Source organism: Podarcis erhardii, assembly GCF_964252035.2.
Source record: "Podarcis erhardii genome assembly, chromosome: 7".
Taxonomy (NCBI): Eukaryota; Metazoa; Chordata; class Lepidosauria; order Squamata; family Lacertidae; genus Podarcis; species Podarcis erhardii.
Window position 1 is genome coordinate 91,431,439 of NC_138511.1, and position 19,793 is coordinate 91,451,231.

At 50.6% G+C, this 19,793-nt stretch overlaps 1 protein-coding gene across 4 annotated transcripts in view; it reads left to right on the top strand.

Moving 5' to 3' along the window:
• The window catches only part of PLEKHG2 (pleckstrin homology and RhoGEF domain containing G2), a 101,230-nt gene extending 83,318 nt beyond the window's left edge, over positions 1–17,912 (top strand). For all 4 annotated transcript variants that reach the window (XM_081868632.1, XM_081868633.1, XM_081868630.1 and 1 more), the window contains exons 12-18: positions 862–895; positions 1,828–1,929; positions 4,002–4,103; positions 5,371–5,387; positions 7,938–8,201; positions 9,358–10,792; positions 14,089–17,912. In XM_081868632.1, the coding sequence (XP_081724758.1) occupies positions 862–895; positions 1,828–1,929; positions 4,002–4,103; positions 5,371–5,387; positions 7,938–8,201; positions 9,358–10,792; positions 14,089–16,130 (3,996 nt within the window). In that variant the 3' untranslated portion in view covers positions 16,131–17,912. The remainder of the gene's footprint in view (positions 1–861; positions 896–1,827; positions 1,930–4,001; positions 4,104–5,370; positions 5,388–7,937; positions 8,202–9,357; positions 10,793–14,088) is intronic.
• The last annotated feature ends 1,881 nt before the right edge of the window (positions 17,913–19,793 follow it).

Consider the following 19,793-nt stretch of genomic DNA (forward strand, 5'->3'; position numbering starts at 1 on the left):
GAGTCACGAAGTCAAGGGTCCGGGGTCAGGAAGCAGGGAGTCACGAAGTCAAGGGTCCGAGGGTCAGGAAGCAGGGAGTCACGAAGTCAAGGGTCCAAGGGTCAGGAAGCAGGGAGTCACGAAGTCAAGGGTCCAAGGGTCAGGAAGCAGGGAGTCACGAAGTCAAGGGTCCGAGGGTCAGGAAGCAGGGAGTCACGAAGTCAAGGGTCCAAGGGTCAGGAAGCAGGGAGTCACGAAGTCGAGGGTCCGGGGTCAGGAAGCAGGGAGTCACGAAGTCAAGGGTCCGAGGGTCAGGAAGCAGGGAGTCATGAAGTCAAGGGTCCGAGGGTCAGGAAGCAGGGAGTCACGAAGTCGAGGGTCCGAGGGTCAGGAAGCAGGGAGTCACGAAGTCGAGGGTCCGAAGATCAGGAAGCAGGGAGTCATGAAGTCAAGGGTCCGAGGGTCGAGAATCAAGGGGTCAAGAAGCCGAGGTCCGAGGATCAGGAGGCAAGAAGCCAAACACAGCAAGACTTGAAACGTGCTGCTGTGGCAAAGAGCCGAAGGGAAATGCTGACCTTATATCCCTTCCCGGCTCTTGCCACCAGGTGCTGTGAGTTACCAAGCGGCCTCACCTGTGTGGCCATGCCTTGCCTCTCCAGAATAAACTTAGGAAGGCCCCAGTCCCGCGAAGCCCTTCTGGTCCCAGGGCCTGGCTCCTGCATGCACTCCTGACACATGGTCACCCAGTGAGCTTCATGGCCGAGTACGGGGATTTGAACCCTGGTCTCCTGGGTCCTCGTCGGACTTTCTGACCTCTACACCATGCTGTCTCTTGCACTTGACCGCATCTGATTCTTCCTTCCCTTTTGCTCTTTGTTGCAGGCTAAGCAAGTCCTGTTAGAGAACAGCTTCCAGGGTAAGTGCCTCAGTCTCTTTCCCCCCTCCTTCCCAAACTCTTGAGCAGGCGTCCCCAAACTCCAGTCCTCCAGCTGTTTGGGGACTACAATTCCCATCATCCCGACCATGGGTCCTGTTAGCTAGGGATGATGGGAGTTGTAGTCCCAAAACATCTGGAGGGCCGAGTTTGGGGGATGCCTGCTCTTGAGGTTTCTCATTTCCATAGGATTTTAGCTCTGGACTCTTCTGCATAAACCAAAGACACCTGTCTCCTTGTTGTGTAAGAATATTTACAGAGTGGTACCTTGGTTCTCAAACTTAATCCGTTCCGCATGTCCGTTCCAAAACCAAAGCGTTCCAAAACCAAGGCGTGCTTTCCCAAAGAAAGTAATGCAAAACGGATTAATCCATTCCAGACTTCTAAAAACAGCCATTTAACATGAATTTTACTATCTAACGAGACCAGTGACCCATAAATGAAAGCAATAATCAGTGTACTGTACTATAAAATAAATAAGACAGTACTGCAGATAATAAAAATAATTATTTTTTCTTACCTGCACTGATGATAGTCATTGTTTAGATGGATATTTTTCTTAATCATTTCCGCAGTCACACAATCAATCAATCAATCAATCAATCAGTAGCTGAACTGGGTTCCACACAGCCACAAAAACAAACAAACCGAAAAAGCCTCAAAGACAAAACCTCAAAATAAACAGCAAAAACAAAAGCGCCAAACTTAATCCATTCCAGAAGTCCGTTTGACTTCTGAAATGTTTGGAAACCAAGACGCGGCTTCTGATTGTTGCAGGCGCCCCGGAAATAATAGCTGACAACCGCAATGGATGTTTGGCTTCTGAAAAATATTCAAAAACCGGAACACTTACTTCTGGGTTTTCGGCATTTGAGAACCAAGGTATTTGCATTCTTTATTTTCATTTGCTGCAGGCTCCCCAGAGGTCTTCTCCAGCCCAGGGGCTCCCAAGAAGACCTTACCTTCGACGCGGGTTGATGAGTCCGTGGTGTGCAGCCGAAACCGGCGGCAATCGGGTGAGGAAGTCATGAAATCACAGAATTGTCGAGTCGGAAGATACCCAGGGTTCATCTAGTCCAGCCCCCTTCGATGCAGATGAAGGAGGGATGAGAAGGGATTTGGTGCAGTTCACATTTAAGGGGAGAACTTAAATGATGATCTCTCCCAGCAGCTTCATATAGATATTGAAAAGCATGGGGGCGAGGACAGAACCCTGAGGCACCCCACAGGTGAGAGCCCAAGGGTCTGAACACTCATCCCCCACCACCACTTTCTGAACACGGCCCAGGAGGAAGGAGCAGAACCACTGTATGACAGTGCCCCCAGCTCCCAGCCCCTCTAGACGGTCCAGAAGGATGTTATTGCATCATAATGTCTCTTGGTGTGTCGTGCAAACCTGCTTGTCTGAAAAAGGCTTTTTATAGGGCGCTGGGGATGAGTTTATGTGGCCTAATGGGTAATGGCCTCCCCTCCAAAAAATTAGGGAACCACTGATTTAGTTATAATAATAATAATAATTTATTATTTGTACCCCGCCCATCTGGCTGGGTTTCCCCAGCCACTCTGGGCGGCTTTCATAAAAACCAGAAATACATTAAAATATCACAGATTAAAAACTTCCCTGAACAGGGCTGCCTTAAGATGTCTTCTGAATGTCAGGTAGTTATTTATCGCTTTGACATCTGATGGGAGGGCGTTCCACAAGGCAGGTGCCACTACCGAGAAGGCCCTCTGCCTGGTTCCCTGTAGCTTTGCTTCTCGTAATGAGGGAACCGCTAGAAGGCCCTCGGCGCTGGACCTCAGCGTCCGGGCAGAACGATGGGGGTGGAGACGCTCCTTCAGGTATACTGGGCCGAGGCCGTTTAGGGCTTTAAAGGTCAACACCAGCACTTTGAATTGTGCTCGGAAACGTACTGGGAGCCAATGTAGGTCTTTCAAGACCGGTGTTATGTGGTCTCGGCGGCTGCCCCCAGTCACCAGTCTAGCTGCCGCATTCTGGATTAGTTGTAGTTTCCGAGTCACCTTCAAAGGTAGCCCCACGTAGAGCGCATTGCAGTAGTCCAAGCGGGAGATAACTAGAGCATGCACCACTCTGGCGAGACAGTCCGCGGGCAGGTAGGGTCTCAGCCTGCGTACCAGGTGGAGTTGGTAGACAGCTGCCCTGGATACAGAATTGACCTGCGCCTCCATGGACAGCTGTGAGTCCAAAATGACTCCCAGGCTGCGCACCTGGTCCTTCAGGGGCACAGTTACCCCATTCAGGACCAGGGAGTCCTCCACACCAGCCCGCCCCCTGTCCCCCAAAAACAGTACTTCTGTCTTGTCAGGATTCAACCTCAATCCATTAGCCGCCATCCATCCTCCAACCGCCTCCAAGCACTCACACAGTTGTTGTTGTTGTTGTTTAGTCATTTAGTCGTGTCCGACTCTTCGTGACCCCCTGGACCAGAGCACACCAGGCCCTCCTGTCTTCCACTGCCTCCCGCAGTTTGGTCAAACTCATGCTGGTAGCTTTGAGAACACTGTCCCACCATCTCGTCCTCTGTTGTCCCCTTCTCCTTGTGCCTTGCATCTTTCCCAACATCAGGGTCTTTTCCATGGAATCTTCTCTTCTCATGAAGTCTTGGAGCCTCAGCTTCAGGATCTGTCCTTCCAGTGACCACTCAGGGCTGATTCCCTTCAGAATGCAGAGGTCTGATCTTCTTGCAGTCCATGGGACTCTCAAGAGTCTCGTCCAGCACCAGAATTCAAAAGCATCCATTCTTCGGCAAACAGCCTTCTTTATCACTGCCTTGCCGTGGCGAAGGGGCTTGAATAACTCAGAGAAGCTATGAGCTATGCCGTGCAGGGCCACCCAAGACGGACAGGTCATAGTGGAGAGTTTTGACCAAACGTGATCCAGCTGGAGCCAGAACCGGCAAGCCACTCCAGTATCCCTGCCAAGAAAACTCCATGGACAAATACTGATTTAGTAGACAGAGTTAAAGAGCAGCATCTGAACCATGTGCCTTTGCTATGGAGACCAGGCAAGCTTCAGTAGGCGAGTGAATTCTGGACATGACGAAACTTTCATTTCCTTTTTCCCCAGACCCACCGGAGTTCATGTATAGCCCCGAACGAGCGCGGCGGAGCTGCCCCATCTTGCAGCTGGAGAAGAGCGGTTCTTACCGCCGCGGCCGCAGGCAGTCTGGTGAGGAAAAGTACACAGGTCTCTCTCTTTCCGGAGAATTTCCCATTTCTGTGCAAGCTGGGATGGAGGTTTTGCAAAAGGTGCCCTGCATTCTCCAGAGCGGCACTAGGGGGCAGTGCGCTGCAAGAAAAGCTGTGCTCTTAACAAGCAGCGCAAAACAATAAATAATGCTAAGCAGGGTCCAGTCTGGTTTCAGATTGGATGGGGAACCATGTGTTTCGATCCCTGCATGGCAGGGGGTTGGACTAGATGACCCGCAGGCAGAGTGGATAAAAATCAATAATTTAAAAAAAACAACCAACAGATTTTTTAAAATTTAAATTGGATTTTTATATTTAAATCGGTTTTTTATTATTTAAATTGGATTTTTTTTATTTAAATCAGATTTTTAAAAATTTAAATCAGATTTTTAAAATAAAATGCTTTCGAGGAAAAATCGTTCTAAAGATAGCTTTCTATTTAAGTTACGTTATAGTCCAAAGGCTGTTCATCAGGAAATCAGGATTTGTTTTAAGTTTTTCATATGTGCTAAAACTCCGTCTAAGTTTTTTTTTAAAAAAAACAAACATTTAACCACATCAGTTAACAAATAGGCTATAATGTTATTGCTTTAGTTAAATAAATTGTTATTAAGGAAATGATTATTTTTCGCCTTCCAATAAAGCACAGCAGAAAAGTTAACTAATTAAACCTCACCATAATTTCATAATTATCTGTCTATGAATTTCTAACGGTATAACCAAGTCGGTAATTTTTGATATAACTGTAAAAACTACTCTGAAAATTTATGATTCCAAAAATGGAACCTTCCTCTGGTTGGAAATACTAAGATTATACCAGCAAGAATGAGTCTTTCTGTAAAAAAATAAATAAATAAATAAAAATTAAATCAAGTCTTACTGATTAGTGATTTAAATCGTGATTTAAATCGTAGTTTAAATCGATTTGATTTAAATCAAATCCCCTTCCAGCCCTATGATTCTGTGATTTCCGTTTCTACAAGAAAGTTTCTCTTACTGGTCTTTAACTGGTGGGTCTGGGCTCTAGCTACTGGGAGCACCAACACCAGGCAGGTTAACTAGGAAACTTTGGGGTTTTTTCCTCTTTTTTTGGTTGGAACAGACTAGCACGGCTGATCCTCTGGAATTGATCCTGCCCATTTTTCATTTTAAACAAAATTCAGCCACTGACTCTGATGGTTCCTTTTTTTTCTTCCTCCTCCCTCCTCCTCTTCCTTTCCTCTGTTCCCTGCTGCGGACATTCTCAGACGTGGCCAAGATCAAGGTAGGTGGTTCTCTGCCTTGCAAGCCTCCTCGCTCTGCATCTCTGTCGCGCTCAAATCCCGCTCGCGGGTTTCCCGAAAGAGGCGTCCGGTTGGCCGCTGCGAGAACCGGACGCTGGACTAGATGGGCCCTGGCCTGACCCAGGACGCTCTCCTTACATTCCCAAAATGTGACTTAACTGTGTGTGCTTGCATTCTTCCTCCTGCCCATCTTGTCAAAATGGGCAACCTCTTTGGGGCAGGGACCACTCTGTTTTTGCTGCCGTTACGCCTCGCGTTGCAGTACAGCGACTCTGCAGCTTAATAATAATAATAATTTTTATTTATATCCCGCCCTCCCCGGCCAGAGCCGGGCTCAGGGCGGCTAACATCAATAAAATCTCAGTAAAAACATAATAAGGAAAGAAAAAACCCAATTTAAAATACAGGTTAAAATGCAATTTAAAATGCAGCCTCATTTTAAAAGTAGCCCATGGATCAAAACCCTAAGGGGAGGGAAACATAAGGGTCTGACTGAGTCCAAACCAAAGGCCAGGTGGAACAGCTCTGTCTTGCAAGCCCTGCAGAAAGATGTCAAGTCCCGCAGGGCCCTGGTCTCTTGTGACAGAGCGTTCCACCAAGTCGGGGCCAGTACTGAAAAGGCTCTGGCCCTAGTTGAGACCAATCTAACCTCCTTGCAACCTGGGACCTCCAAAATGTTGTCTTGTGGACCTTAAGGTCCTCCGTGGGGCAGACCAGGAGAGGCTTCTCTGCTATCCCAGCGGTCATCCCGTTCTGAGTGGTCTTTGTCCACTACGACACTGGATTCCTGCATTGCAGGGGGTTGAACCAGATGACCGTTGGGTCCCTTCCAACTCTACGATTCTGTGACCAGCTGGACATTTCGTCCTGGTCCAGCTACAGGTCCCTTTTCATGTCCTGATGGAGCCTCCAGAACAGGATGCTGGTATAGGTGGCCTGATTCAGTAGCTGGATGGATTCTCTTGAAAACATTGAACCAAATAAACACAAGTCTTACAAGTCTCTGAAAATCTTTGTAGACTATGCAAGTCTCTGAGAATAGCAATGGGTCAGATTCTAATCTGGTGAAAACAAGCCGCAAAGCTTTGCTTTATGATGTCCAACGCTGCCAAAGTGGTTCGCAAACAGACATGGCAAACAGTGATTCCAGATATACCCACTTTCGTGGAATTCTTCTTCAGCACAGCAGAAGAATATAGAAATGCTTCATAAACTGCGAATGAATTATTGAAACAATGGCCTGCATATGCATGGTAACTTACAATAATTCAAATTATTATAAACTATATGCATGAACTAGAATGTCAATATTGTTATACAATTCCATTCACCATATAGATGGGGTATGTACTTTGGGTTCCATTTCATATTGAATTGACATTCTAGTTTATAATAATTTGAATTATTGCACATTTTGTGACTTTCAGAGATTTCTAAGATTTCTGTTTATTTGGTTTTGCAGAGAGTGCATATTTCATATATTTCATACTGTTCAATGTTCTGTATAGATTATATAAAGAGTTTATATTGACATCGCATTATTGTACTTGGTCATTGTGTTGCCTTGGATATAACTGATAATTGTTTGCAACACGGGGGTTTAATTGTTTGATTCAGCAGCCAGGCCTCTCCTTAGGCCTTAAAGATTTAAAGATAAACTTTATCTGCATTAAGGGACACGGGTGGCGCTGTGGTCTAAACCACAGAGCCTAGGGCTTGCCAATCAGAAGGTCGGCGGTTTGAATCCCCGCGACAGGGTGAGCTCCCGTTGCTCAGTCCCTGCTCCTGCCAACCTAGCAGTTCAAAAGCACCTCAAAGTGCAAGTAGATAAATAGGTACCACTCCGGCGGGAAGGTAAACGGCGTTTCCGTGCGCTGCTCTGGTTCGCCAGAAGCAGCTTAGTCCTGCTGGCCACATGACCCGGAAGCTGTACGCCGGCTCCCTCGGCCAATAAAGCGAGATGAGCGCCACAGCCCCAGAGTCGTCCACAATTGGACCTAATGGTCAGGGGTCCCTTTACCTTTACCTTTTATTTGCATTAGCCAACGGCCATAGCAACAGAGAACAAGCAATATATACAAATAAAATATATACAAATAAAAAGACACCAGTGGTTAAAAACCAACAGCAGCGCACGGAAATGCCGTTTCCCTTCCCGCCGGAGTGGTACCTATTTATCTACTTGCACTTTGAGGTGCTTTCAAACTGCTAGGTGGGCAGGAGCAGGGACTGAGCAACGGGAGCTCACCCCGTCGCGGGGATTCGAACCGCCGACATTCTGATCGGCAATCCCTAGGCTCTGTGGTTTAACCCACATCGCCACGGCGTCCCTTACATGTTCCCTAAATGCTCACCACGGACCAACTGCATGTTCCCCTCTGCTGTCGCCTGCTTCCCTCCCGCTGCCCCTCTGCCAAAGTGTGTAGCCTCCTTGGGGCAGACACCTCTTTTTTGGGGGGGCTGCCTTGCATTACGTTGACGTCGCTGCTCTCAGCGTAGCTCGGCCATAATGCCGCATTCCTGTTCTGCAGCACGCTGACAGCGACGGAGAGCTCTTTCCGGCCTCCGAGCCCCTCGGGCCGCCCGGCCCCACCTGCCCGGTGACGTCTGTCAGGACGGAGATGGACGCCGAGGAGTCGGACCAGGACGAAGGGGAGGCGGAGTTCTGTCTGGCCGGAGAGCCGGTCCCGGCAAATTTGTCCATCACGGAGGAAATCCTAGAATTGCTCAGCCAACGGGGCTTGGATGGCGAGTCGGGAAAAGATGGGCCAATTTTGGGAGAAGAGAGGGCGGAGGTGAGTGGCATGGGGTTCAGGGGGGAAAGCGGGTTGAGCTAGATGACCTTGGGGTACCTTCTGACTCTACAGCTCTGTGGTTCCAATAGGAGTTGGGGATTCTGTGCAAAGCTGGGGGGGAGAAGATGCATAATTATTGATTACTAAGACATCTGGAGACAGCCCTATTTAGGGAAGTTTTTTTTTTAAAAAAAATATTTTCAATGCAAAATTACAACAAAAATTACAAAGATCGAATCCAAAATAAAACAGTAGAAACATGGAAAAAAAAACACGAGAGAAAAAAGAACACAAAAGACAAAAAAACAAAAACACACATCTACAAATAAAACCATATCATCGTTCTAGTCTAATCATTACCAATACATATACACATATTGACTTAGTTCTTTTGTTCTAAGACCTCAAAATTTTTACTCTTTCTAAATTGTTGTGTCTAATGTAGATTACCTCTATCTTTATAATTTTTACACCATTTTTTCTCTTTCTTTAACCCTGCAAAACTTCATTCATTACATACCGTTATGCTTACTTAGGGAAGTTTTTAATGTTTAATGCGCTGTGTTGTGTTTTTAATATTTGACTGGGAGCCGCCAGAAGGCCCTCAGTGCTGGACCTCAGTGTCCAGGCAGAACAGACATCCAGCCTTGCAAGTGTAAAAGCACGTCTGTATTTTGGGATAAGAGGTTTGTGCAGAAACGGGGCCAGAGAATCAAAATGGAGAGGTGGGAAATGAACATACCAAGGGCAGGATTTCCTTATAGCGGCCAGGTTGTTCTCACGCTCGATATCTTTTAGACATTGACCAATTAGACTGTTTGCTTTAGCAGGGCCCATAATGAGTAGATGTTGTGAGGACAGGCCACAAGAGTGAAGTTTTTGATAGACTGTTTTAAGCCAGGTGCTTTTATGGGACTCTTGAAGTACTAGGAATGGTAAACCAGAGGGATTTGAGTTTCAACGGAGCCCGAAGTTAAGAGTTCTTTGCTAAGTCCGTACTTCTACTGAAGGGAGACTTGCCTCCAGTCTCAAGGATGCGTTTGGGATGATAACAGCTGTTGGGGATCGTGGTCTCACCCTCGTTTGCCTCGGGTGTTTGGAGTGGCAGGGAGTTCCCCAGGCCGTAATCACCATCCACCTCGTTGTTCTCTTGCAGGATCCGCTTCTGAAAAGTGAAATGTTGGAGGAGCTGGAGGAGAAGGCAGAAGAGGAGGTGGTGGAAGAGCGCGGATCGGAGGAGGAAGAGGCCCCCCAGAGAGACCCGGTCCAGGAACAGCCGCCTCCGATGCCTCGCCATCCCTTCACCTGCGACTCCTCCGAGGAAGAGGAGCAGCGGGAGGAGTCCGCCAGTCCGTCTCCTCTCCACGTTCTGGAGAACTTGGAGGACGCCTGCAGGAAGCCAGGAGAGGGGGGCAGTGTTGCCTGCGTGGGGCAGGCAGCGGCGGGTGCGAGAAGCCCGCCCCCTGAGGATGCCAGCCAATCGAATCAGCCGGCGCCATGCGCCCAAATCTCATTGCAGGCAGAGGGTGGAGCCAAGCGTGACTCCACCTTGACGAAGGAGGACTGGCTGCTGATTGAGAAAATCAAGAGCTACTACGAAGGGACGGAGGCTGTGAACAAGGTGCCGGGTTCGAGCAAGGTGGAGGGCACCCCTCCGGTGCCCGCCGGCGTGGTGCGCGAGTCCGTCCTTCACTTCAACAGCATCCTGCGGCAGAACGATGCCCGGGACGCGGAAGCGGGCGGAGGCAAGCTGGGGAAGCTCCGCCCACAAACGGGCGCCGGCGGCCACGGGAGTCCCGCCAGGAGCAGGAGCCAATCGTGTAATGCCCAGCCGCCCTTCTGCCAATGGGATTCCGGCGAGGGGCGGAGCCACCTGCCCGCAAGCCCTGGACGTTCCAAGAGGGGGAGGAGCCACTCCGACGGCGGCCAATCGCCAGGCGGCTCTGAAGATTCCGCCGGCGGCGAGGCCCAATTGCCTCGGGCTTGCTGTGAGGATTCCGAGAAGCTGCGGAGTCTATCTGGGAGAATCCATAACGTTTCTGGGAGTGGGTGTGGCTTGGAGGAGGAGGAGGAGGAGCCTACAGGACCCGAGTTCAAATCCTGTGCAGAGATCCGGAGGGCTTGGCAGGAGAAGGAGCGGAGCGCTCTGGACCTCCTGAAGAAAGGGGGCAAGGAAGCGGGTAGAGGGTTGCCCTCCGCCCTGGAGACGCCGGTTTACGCCGAACCCTTGTGCATCGTGGAGGATTCGGACTTGGAGGAACCACACTCGGGACCGAGCAGAGACCCGGAGGAGGAAGCCCACGGTTCGGGGGCGAAGGAGAGGCAGACAGCTTTCGCGGGCGATGGATCCAGGGGCTACATGCCCGCCCTGGACCTCTACGAGAGCAACGGGGACCCGTGTCTTCTGGAGAACTCGGAGCGCATCATCAGCAAGGTCCAAGCCTTGGCCAAAATGTACAGCGAGAAAATCAGCCGCCTGAAAGCCCCGGGCAGGGGGCTGGAGAGGCCCCGGCCCCCCCACCACCGGAGGACCCTCGGCAGGAGCCTGGCCGGGCTGCAGGAGGGGAAGCAAGGAGCCGCCATCCCCCACTGTGAGTGAACCTTGTGTGGCATGCGCTTCCGAAACTAGCCTGCGCGCTTCCAGAGGATTCTGGGGAAAGGTGGCCATTTTCTCCTAGCATTCCTCAAGACCAGGGTTATATCTGTGTATCTGCAGGGTGCGGGGTGTTGGAACAAGTCCACGGGCTGCTCTATGTGCCTCTGGGTGGGGTTTTGAGCGAAGCGAGGGGCCAGCACCAATAAGACCCTGCTGTCCACCTGCCTCCCTTGTTTTCATCCGCAAGGTGTAGGGAGGGGGGCATGGGAAAGGGACCTTGCTGGAGGGTCCATGGTGAGTTTGGGGGAATTTGGGGGGGTCATCTGGGCCATATTTATCTGCAGGGTTAATGTGAGATGGCTTTATGAACTTGGGTCTCTCTCTCTCTCTCTCTCTCTCTGTGTGTGTGTGTGTGTGTGTGTGTGTGTGTGTGTGTGTGTAATGGATGGGCTAACCAACCATGAATCTGATTCTGATTGCAATCTCTTGAAAAACCGGAGGTCACTGAAGAGGAAGTAATATTTATTTATCGCATTTAAATCCCACCTTTTTCTCCCCAGGGGCTCAAAGTGACGTACGTGCTTCTCCCCCTCATTTAACACCCACAACAACCCTGTGAGGCAGTCACACCGAGCGAGCTCCATGGCTGCGTGGGGATTTGCACCTTGCTCTCCAAGGTCCAAGTCTGACGCTCTAACCACTAGGCCACACTGTCTCCCAGATTTGGGGCGATTTGGAACGCCATGCAGATGAACTGAAGGGTTTCAGTTGGACGGGCTTCTGTGGCATATAAATTCTAGATTAGCGTATGCATTTTGTGCAAATTTGCCTTGATGGGTCCACAGTTTTTTAAAAATGCAAATTGTGGACCCATCATTTTTTTTAAAAAAAATAATATTTATTCAAGTTTTAAAGGTTACAAAAGGAAAACACCAAATTAAGCAAAAAACAAAAACAAAAACAAGACAATGCATCACAATAAGTAAAAACAAAAAAACCAGAAAAATACAAACAATTAAAAAACAAATCAAACCTTCCCATAACTTATCTTTCATTTGCTTGTTTCCTTAACCGCCTCACACCTCCCTTTTTTGTATTCTAGTTCAGTTAGATATTTCAGCAAATCCTTTCCATCTTTGTTTTTATCCTAATAATTTATCTTAATATACTGTAATTTTACATTCTCTTATTTCACCAATTAACAATCCATTTTTACTTAATCCTTTATAAAATTTTGCTAAAACCACATAACTTCATTCCAGCACCCTTCTAACATTCCTCAATTTTACAATGTTTCTGTAAGTAAACTTTAAATTTCTTCCAATTTTCTTCCACCGACTCTTCTCCCTGGGAAATTGTGGACCCATCAAGGCAAATTTGCACCCGTTGGAAAATTCAGGGCAGAGTTGAAACTGCGGAACTCTCTGCCACATGGGGCAGCGGTGGCCACCAGTTTAAAAGGGTATTCGTGAAGTTCACGTAAGAGAGGGCTGTTGATGGCTATTCACCAGGATGGCTCTGTCCTCCACAGCTGGCGGCAGCCATGCTACTGAATACCCGTTGCCAAAAACCGCAGGAGGGGAGAGGGCCGCTCTTGGGTGCGAATCCTGCCTGCGGGCACCTGGTTGGCCGCTGCGAGAGACGTGACGGGCCCTTGGCAGGATCCAGCTGGCTGGCCTTAATGTCCGCATGTTTCAGTCCCTTTCCTGACGATTCCTAGCATGGAATTTGTCTTTTCGTGGGCTGCCACACGCTGGGTCAACATGCCCCAGGATCAGACAGCAAGCTGTGCCAGAATCAGCTGAGCCAGAAATTCGGATCCAAGGGGAAGTTTGGGATCTGTATGTTTGTGTGTGTTGTGTATTGTGGTTTCCATCTGAAAAGCAAACTGTGCCCTTGGTTCCCCCCCTGCTATAATACCGCCCTAAAGCCTCCCTCTCCGATCTTTTTTGTTCGCAGGAGGCCATTCTGAGTTCTGTTGTGAAATTGGGAGGCCGGGATGGGGGGGGGGGGAATTGCTGGCCAGTGGGGAGCTTGGCTTCCTCCCCCCCCCTTTTCTGACCTCTCCACTCCCACTGGGCAAGAAACATCTGCAAAACAAGGCCAGCTGGAGTCTCTTATCTCCCTTGGACTTTTGTGTCCGTCTTCCAAGATTTTGCAGTCTCCAACCTCGGGGGGGGGGGGGGAGGCACAGAATTTTTTTCTTAAATCACAAGCTTTTCCTGTTGCATCTCAGGGCAAAGGGAAGCTCGGCGAAGCTTCCAGAGGGTGCGATGGCTGTTGCCTTAGGAAATAGCATCGCAGAGCAGCAGCAACTAAGCAGGGGTTTCGGACGCCTCTAAAATTTGAAGGGATGCGGGACCTCAAATCGCTTTTTAAAAAGGCTGCCGTGTGCAGACCCTCCAGGTATTTTCCAGGGACAGTCCCGGATTTACAGAAGCCATCCCGGTTTCTGATTTGATCCCAGAATCTCACGCTTTTCCTTAAGACGTCCCTATTTTCACTGGAGAAATGTTGGGAGGGTATGGAATTATACAGCCCCCAAGCCAAGGAGATAAATAATTATACAACCTTTAGAAGACAGCTGAAGGCAGCCCTGTATAGGGATTTTAAAAAAAAAAAACATTTAATGTTTAATTATGTTTTTATATATGTTGCAAGCCACCCAGAGTGCCTAGGGCAACCCAGTCAGATGGGCCGGGTATTATTATTATTATTATTATTATTATTATTATTATTATTATTGATGTCCCTATTTCCAACAGAGAAATGTTGGAGGGTATGCATGTTTTAGGAGGAAAGACCATTTCCAAAAGATGACCACAGTTGCCTCAGCAAACAGGCCAGGGTGACCTTAGCCCTCACCATCTCCAATCAGAAACCTACCCCCCCAAAAAAAAGATTAATCAACCCTCGCTTGGGTTGATCAATCTATGGATTAAGCCATGGGTAGGCAAACTAAGGCCCAGGGGCCAGATCCGGCCCACTCACCCAGCCCGTGGGTGGTCCAGGAATCAGCGTGTTTTTTTACATGAGTAGAATGTGTGCTTTTATTTAAAATGCATCTCTGGGTTATTTGTGGGGCACAGGAATTCGTTCATTGTTTTTTTTCAAAATATAGTCCGGCCCCCCATAAGGTCTGAGGGACGGTGGACCGGCCCCCTGCTGAAAAAGTTTGCTGACCCCTGGATTAAGCCAGTGCTTAATCCTTGGTTGATTTCCTCTCCCCCCCGAATGAGGAGTCGGGCTTTTCACGCTGCCTCCTGCCTCTCCCTCTCTCCCCTTCTGCAGGTGAGCCCCGAATCTACGGCCACGTCCTCATCCACGAGCCCCTGCAGCACGTGGTCCGAGTCCAGGAGAACACGTTGCTCGCGGCTGCCACTCGGGGGACGGCCCTAGAGCTGCGTGCTGAGAAGCCCTGCCCACTCCTTTCCCCAGAACTCCTGGGTCCACTACGGCAGGGACTTCTGTGCCCCGCACCCCAACCTTCGTGCGTCGGGTCTGACGCCTTGGCACCCGCCGATCGGGAGGTGCTCCCAGAAGGCAAGCAAAGCAGAGGGGGGCCACGAAGCCCCAGACACTCCCCGTCGCCCGGACCTGCTCTGGATCCCCTTGCCAAAGAGGCGTGCAAATTGGGGGAGCCTCCTCTGCACCCCAAATTCGTAACCGAGAGAACCACGCTTGGAGCCACAAACGCAGAGGAAACCACGTCTGTGTCAGAGCTGGCTGGGGAGATGGAAGAGGCAAAGCGGTCATCTTCTGGGCCTGGGGTGCAGCCGGCAGGTGACTTAGGAAAAGGGGTGCCTAGCCGTTCCCACGACTCCCAGAGACTCGCTGACCTGGAGACCGGAAACTCTTCTGTCTTCCCAGGCTCTGTAGAGGAACCGAAGCCCAGTTTGCCCAGTTCTCCAGCTGCTCCCCCAGCAGGGCAGGTCTCCCCCCAAAACCAGGAAGGATCCCCCTCCCATTCAAGCTCTGTTCTGCAGCTGTCGGCAGCCGGCAGTTCAACAGGAAATGGCTCAGCACCTTTCCAGGAGAACGATGAAGTCCGTACGGAGCTGGCAGCATCGAGCAACGAATCCTTCAAAACTCTGCCCGGCGTCCACGGAACTGTGGCCCTGGATTCTACCCCAAAGGCCATGGCCCTCCTCCCGCTGGCTTCCTTGGAGGCCCCGCCGCCGGTGCCCCCCAGCACGGAAAATTGCCCTGTCCAAGAATCCCCTTCCCCGACCCGACCCGATTTCCAGGCGGCAACAGAGCTTCCGGTCTCCGCGCAACAGCAGCGTGCTTCGGCCCCACTCCCGAAGCTTCTCCCCGCGTCTCCAGTCCGCAGGTGCCTCTCTTCGAGCGCAGCGGCCATTTCCAGGTACATCGCAGCCTCCTGCATCAGCCAGAGCCTGGCACGGAAAAACGGTGGCCCTCCTCACGAGGAGATGCAGGTGCCGTTCCTGCCTCCCGCCTCTGGACCGACGCTCCCGAGACCCCTGACAAACCCTTTGGCTCTGCTCCCCAAGGGGGCGCCCAGGGCCCATGCCAACCTGGGGAAGCCAGAGGCCTTGTTTCCGAGAGACGTGCCTCCGGCCCGCTCTTTCGGGCCGCTCTCTCCTCCCCGCCGACGAGCCTTGTCCGCAGCAGCCCAGGCCTTTGAGAACGGTGTCCCCTTCTCCTCTGCCTCTGAGCCCAACTCCAGGGTGCAGTCGCCCTGTCCCGTGAAGCCCAGAGTCTGCTCCCCGCCTCCAAGTGGGCCCCGGGTCTGTGGCTTTGCCCCCTTGTGTGCCCACCCTCCCGGGCAGCCGCCCGCCCACATCGCCTCCCCGGTGCCGTTGGTGCCGGACTGTGCCACGGGGCCTCCTTTGAGGCCGCGGGGAAACAGCCTCCCCAGTGGCGGGCTGGCCGAGAGCCCAGCCGTAAACGGGGACCAGGCGCCGCTAAGGTGTGCCAAGGGGGCTCCCCACCACTTGCCCTGTCCGCCGCCCAGAGGCTCCCCCGGATCCCACGAAATTGGCAGCATCAAGTGGCCCAACGTGCCTGGCCTGTGTCTGAAGTACGTGGGCAGGGAGTGCCGGCCGGGCTCCCAGAGGAGGCCGCTCGAAGGGGAGGGCTGCCCCGGATCGGACTCCCCCCTAAGCACGGACCTGGCGCAGCTGTCCGAGAAGAGCCAGCAGAGGGCCAGTTACTCGACGACGGTGAATATCCAGATTGGTGGCAGCGGTAGGATCGCCTCCTTCAGCAACGCCCAGGTCAGCCTGACCCACCCGCTGCTGCCCACCCCGGACCAGCCGAGTGTCAGGAAGGTCAACGGCAGTGCCTTAGAGGGGGGGCCCAAAACGTGAACTTCCCAGGTCCTGCTGGGGGCTAGGACCAAGCCTTACCACGGCGCCAGGGAAGGGGTTAAGAAGGGGCAGATGGTGGGAGAGTTTAAGGGAGACGAATTGTGGGTGTGTAGTCCAAAAGATTGGCAAAGCAACTACCTCCCCCCCCCCCATCGGAAGGGGATGTGAAAATGCCACAGGGAAAGGTGATTTCTCCTCCTTCCCCTCTTTGAACCTCACTCTGTTGGGAATGAATAATTCGCCCGGGTTGGAGTCAATTTCAGTTCATTGGTAGCAGCAGGAAAGGTGAGTTGGGTGCCGAAACAATTGGGGTCAGTGTTTCAGGTGCATGTGTTTGTTTGAGGTGGGTCATTTTCTCATGTTTCTCTCCCCCACTGCCCTGCCTTTCTCCCCCCCAGATTTAGGACAGGTTCTGGTGGGTTTTTGTTTTGGAAGCGATCCAGAGTCTCCCAGTAAAGACGTATTATTTGTTAAACCACTGTACAGCTGCCTTCGCTTTGTACATTTAAAGCGCTGTGCTGCCCCCTTTAAACTGTCATGGCTTCCCCCTCCCGCACAGAATTCTGGGAGCCCTAGTCTGCGATGGGTGCCCAGCGTTGACAGGACACCCTCGTATTTCCCTCCCGGGGCCACGATTCTCCCTGGGAACTGTAATCTACCATTCTGTTGTCGTGAGACAACAATCTTCCTCTGTCCCTCTGCAACCTTGCATAATTTCATAATTGATATCTCGGTTGGCCCCTTCTGACCATTTGCCAGCTCTGGTTTATTTATTTTTATTTTCTGAGGCAAGCGGAACAGCGTTCCGATTGTGGCTGCACCATGGACTTCCGTAAACTGGCAGTATATAGCATCGCCAGTTTCGTTTGCAGTCCGACTCCTGATAAAACGGGATTTGCCTTTCTTTATTTGCAATAATGGAGGAATCCCTGACAGATGGCCACCCAACCCCTGTTTAAAAACCTCCGACAAAGGAGAATAGCTCTCACCGTCAGAACGGTCTTCCTAACATTTAGTCGGGATCATGACCCTGAACTTTTGTTTACCCAGGGCTTTGGGGAAGCCCAAATATACGGTGCGTTCCTACCACAACAGTCCATTCCATCCCCACAGACTTGTTGGCCCTGCCAAAGAACTCCAAAAAAATTGGTGAAAAATGAGTTTCCTTTGCGGAAGCCATGCTGATCTTTCCTTCCTTCCTTCTATATCCTTAACAATGCTCTCTTTAATAAGGCTTTCCACCAGTTTTCTAAGGGCCAATGTTAAGCTAATGGATTCATCCTTATCTGTCTCCCTCTCCTGCTCCCACCAATACCCTTTTTAAAACAAATTTAAAAATGGTATTACCTTGCCTGTTTTCCCACCCTCCAGCAAAGAGTTGACTTTTACTGACATGATTTCAGCAGCCAAATCTGTCCGTTTTCGTTGAGATCAGCAGGTTCACTTTTCAGTCAAAGAACTGCCATTCTGTGCAGACTTGTGAATTTGTCATTTCTCAGTTTGCCCTGGAATATCATCTCTGATCTTCTCTGTCTACTTATTTCTTCAGACATACCCCGTCCCCTGGAAGAAGAAGAAAAGGTGTGGGTATCTTCCCAACATCTTCCACTGATTGTGACAAGAAAGGCAGGTCATTCATTCATAGAATAACAAAACAGTAGAGTTGGAAGGGATCTCCAAAGGTCATCTATTCCAACCCCGGGCAATGAATTCATCTCTGCAATCTCTCTCTCTCTCTCTCTCCTTTTTTATTTTATTTTAGCACATCTTCCACTCTGTTGTCATCCATTTCATGGATGTCATTTGTTGTCCTTCCATTTCCCTGGACAATTTGCTGCTTTTGGTGTATTTCCAAAAAAAAAAAAAAAAAAAATGTTTCTTAACAGTTTTAGCAAGATGCTCCACAAATTATTTCCCCCACCCCAAACCATATCATCAACTTACATCCACTGTGCCAGACAGAGCTTCCTCTCAGTTTTGTTCTCCTTTGGCCAAGACCTGGCACCTTTTTAGAACATCCTTGCCTCTGCTTGTTAGCCACGCTGGCCTCCTCTGAGATGTCCTCATTTCTTCTGGCTCACAGCCTAGCTGAGCTTCTGTTGTGGTTTTACAGAACCTCCAAGAATCTTTCAAAGAGGGGATCCCACCTCCTTGACTCTCCCTTCCAAGAAGTCCCCCTGGTTTTTGAGAAACTTTCAAATGGGTTCCTCTTTAGAACAAGCACCAGTGGCTCCTCTTGCCAGCATAACGCCCAATTTCTTAAATTTCCATGGTCCTTTCTATTCTCCTTTGCTGCGATCTCCTGCTCCATCTGGCCCTGTCATGCAGGAGATTTCCTCTGTTAGGAACTGAATGGCGTGTCAGTGTTCTCTTCCCACAATTGTGGAAGTCGCTAGCAGAGGAATTTCAAGGACTAAAAGTATCTTCGTGCCAGAGGCAGCCTAGGGCCTCCATCGACTCAGACCCCAGTCCAGCTAGTTGTGGTGGAAGTAGACCAAACTTCCTGATGCCCTTCAGATGCCCCCCACGTAAGAACACCAGAAGACCCCTGGTGGATCAGGCCAGTGCCCTGTCCAGTCCATCACCCTGTCCTCGCAGTGGCCAAACACCCCTAGGAACCCAGGATAGACTGCCTCTGGCCCTCGGGACTCCATTGTTGTTGTTTAGTCGTTTAGTGGTGTCCGCCTCTTCGTGACCCCCTGGACCAGAGCACACCAGGCCCTCCTGTCTTCCACTGCCTCCCGCAGTTTGGTCAAACTCATGCTGGTAGCTTCAAGAACACTGTCCCACCATCTCGTCCTCTGTCCTCCCCTTCTCCTTGTGCCCTCCATCTTTCCCAACATCAGGGTCTTTTCCAGGGAGTCTTCTCTTCTCCTGAGGTGGCCAAAGTCTTGGAGCCTCAGCTTCAGGATCTGTCCTTCCAGTGAGCACTCAGGGCTGATTTCCTTCAGAATGGAGAGGTTTGATCTTCTTGCAGTCCATGGGACTCTCAAGAGTCTCCTCCAGCACCAGAATTCGAAAGCATCCATTCTTCGGCGATCAGCCTTCTTGATGGTTCAGCTCTCACTTCCATACCTCCCTACTGGGCTCCATTAGGAACTCAAGAAAGAGCCTGGCCGCTGGATCAGGTCCATAGCTCTTCTAGTCCAGCATCCTGTTCTCACAGGGGCTGACCAGATGCCTTTACTGGGAAACCCAGAAGCAGGATTCAAGCCCAACAGCCCTCCTGCGGCTTCCAGGAACGGTCCTTCCGAAGCATTGGAGGCAGGGCATAGCCATGGTGACTGGTAGCCACCAGGAGCATTCTCTGTGCCCTCCATGCTTTTGACCAGTCTTCCTTTAGAGCCATCCAACTTGGTGAATCATCACCAAGCAGCGGGGAGTTCCATAGTTCATTGGGCGAAGAAGCAATGTCCAGAGACCTCTGGAGGAGCCCAGGTTGGAGAACGATGAGCGACCGTATTTTTCGCTCTATAAGACGCACCCAACCATAAGACGCACCTAGTTTTTAGAGGAGGGAAACAAGAAACAAGAAAGCAATGCAACGCCTTTTGAGCGAAGAGGGAGGAGCGCTCCCGCTCCGCTCAAGAGGCTTTGCGTGGCTATCCCTGAAGCCAGAAGAGCAAGAGAGATCGCTGTGCACCGATCCCTCTTGCTCTTCTG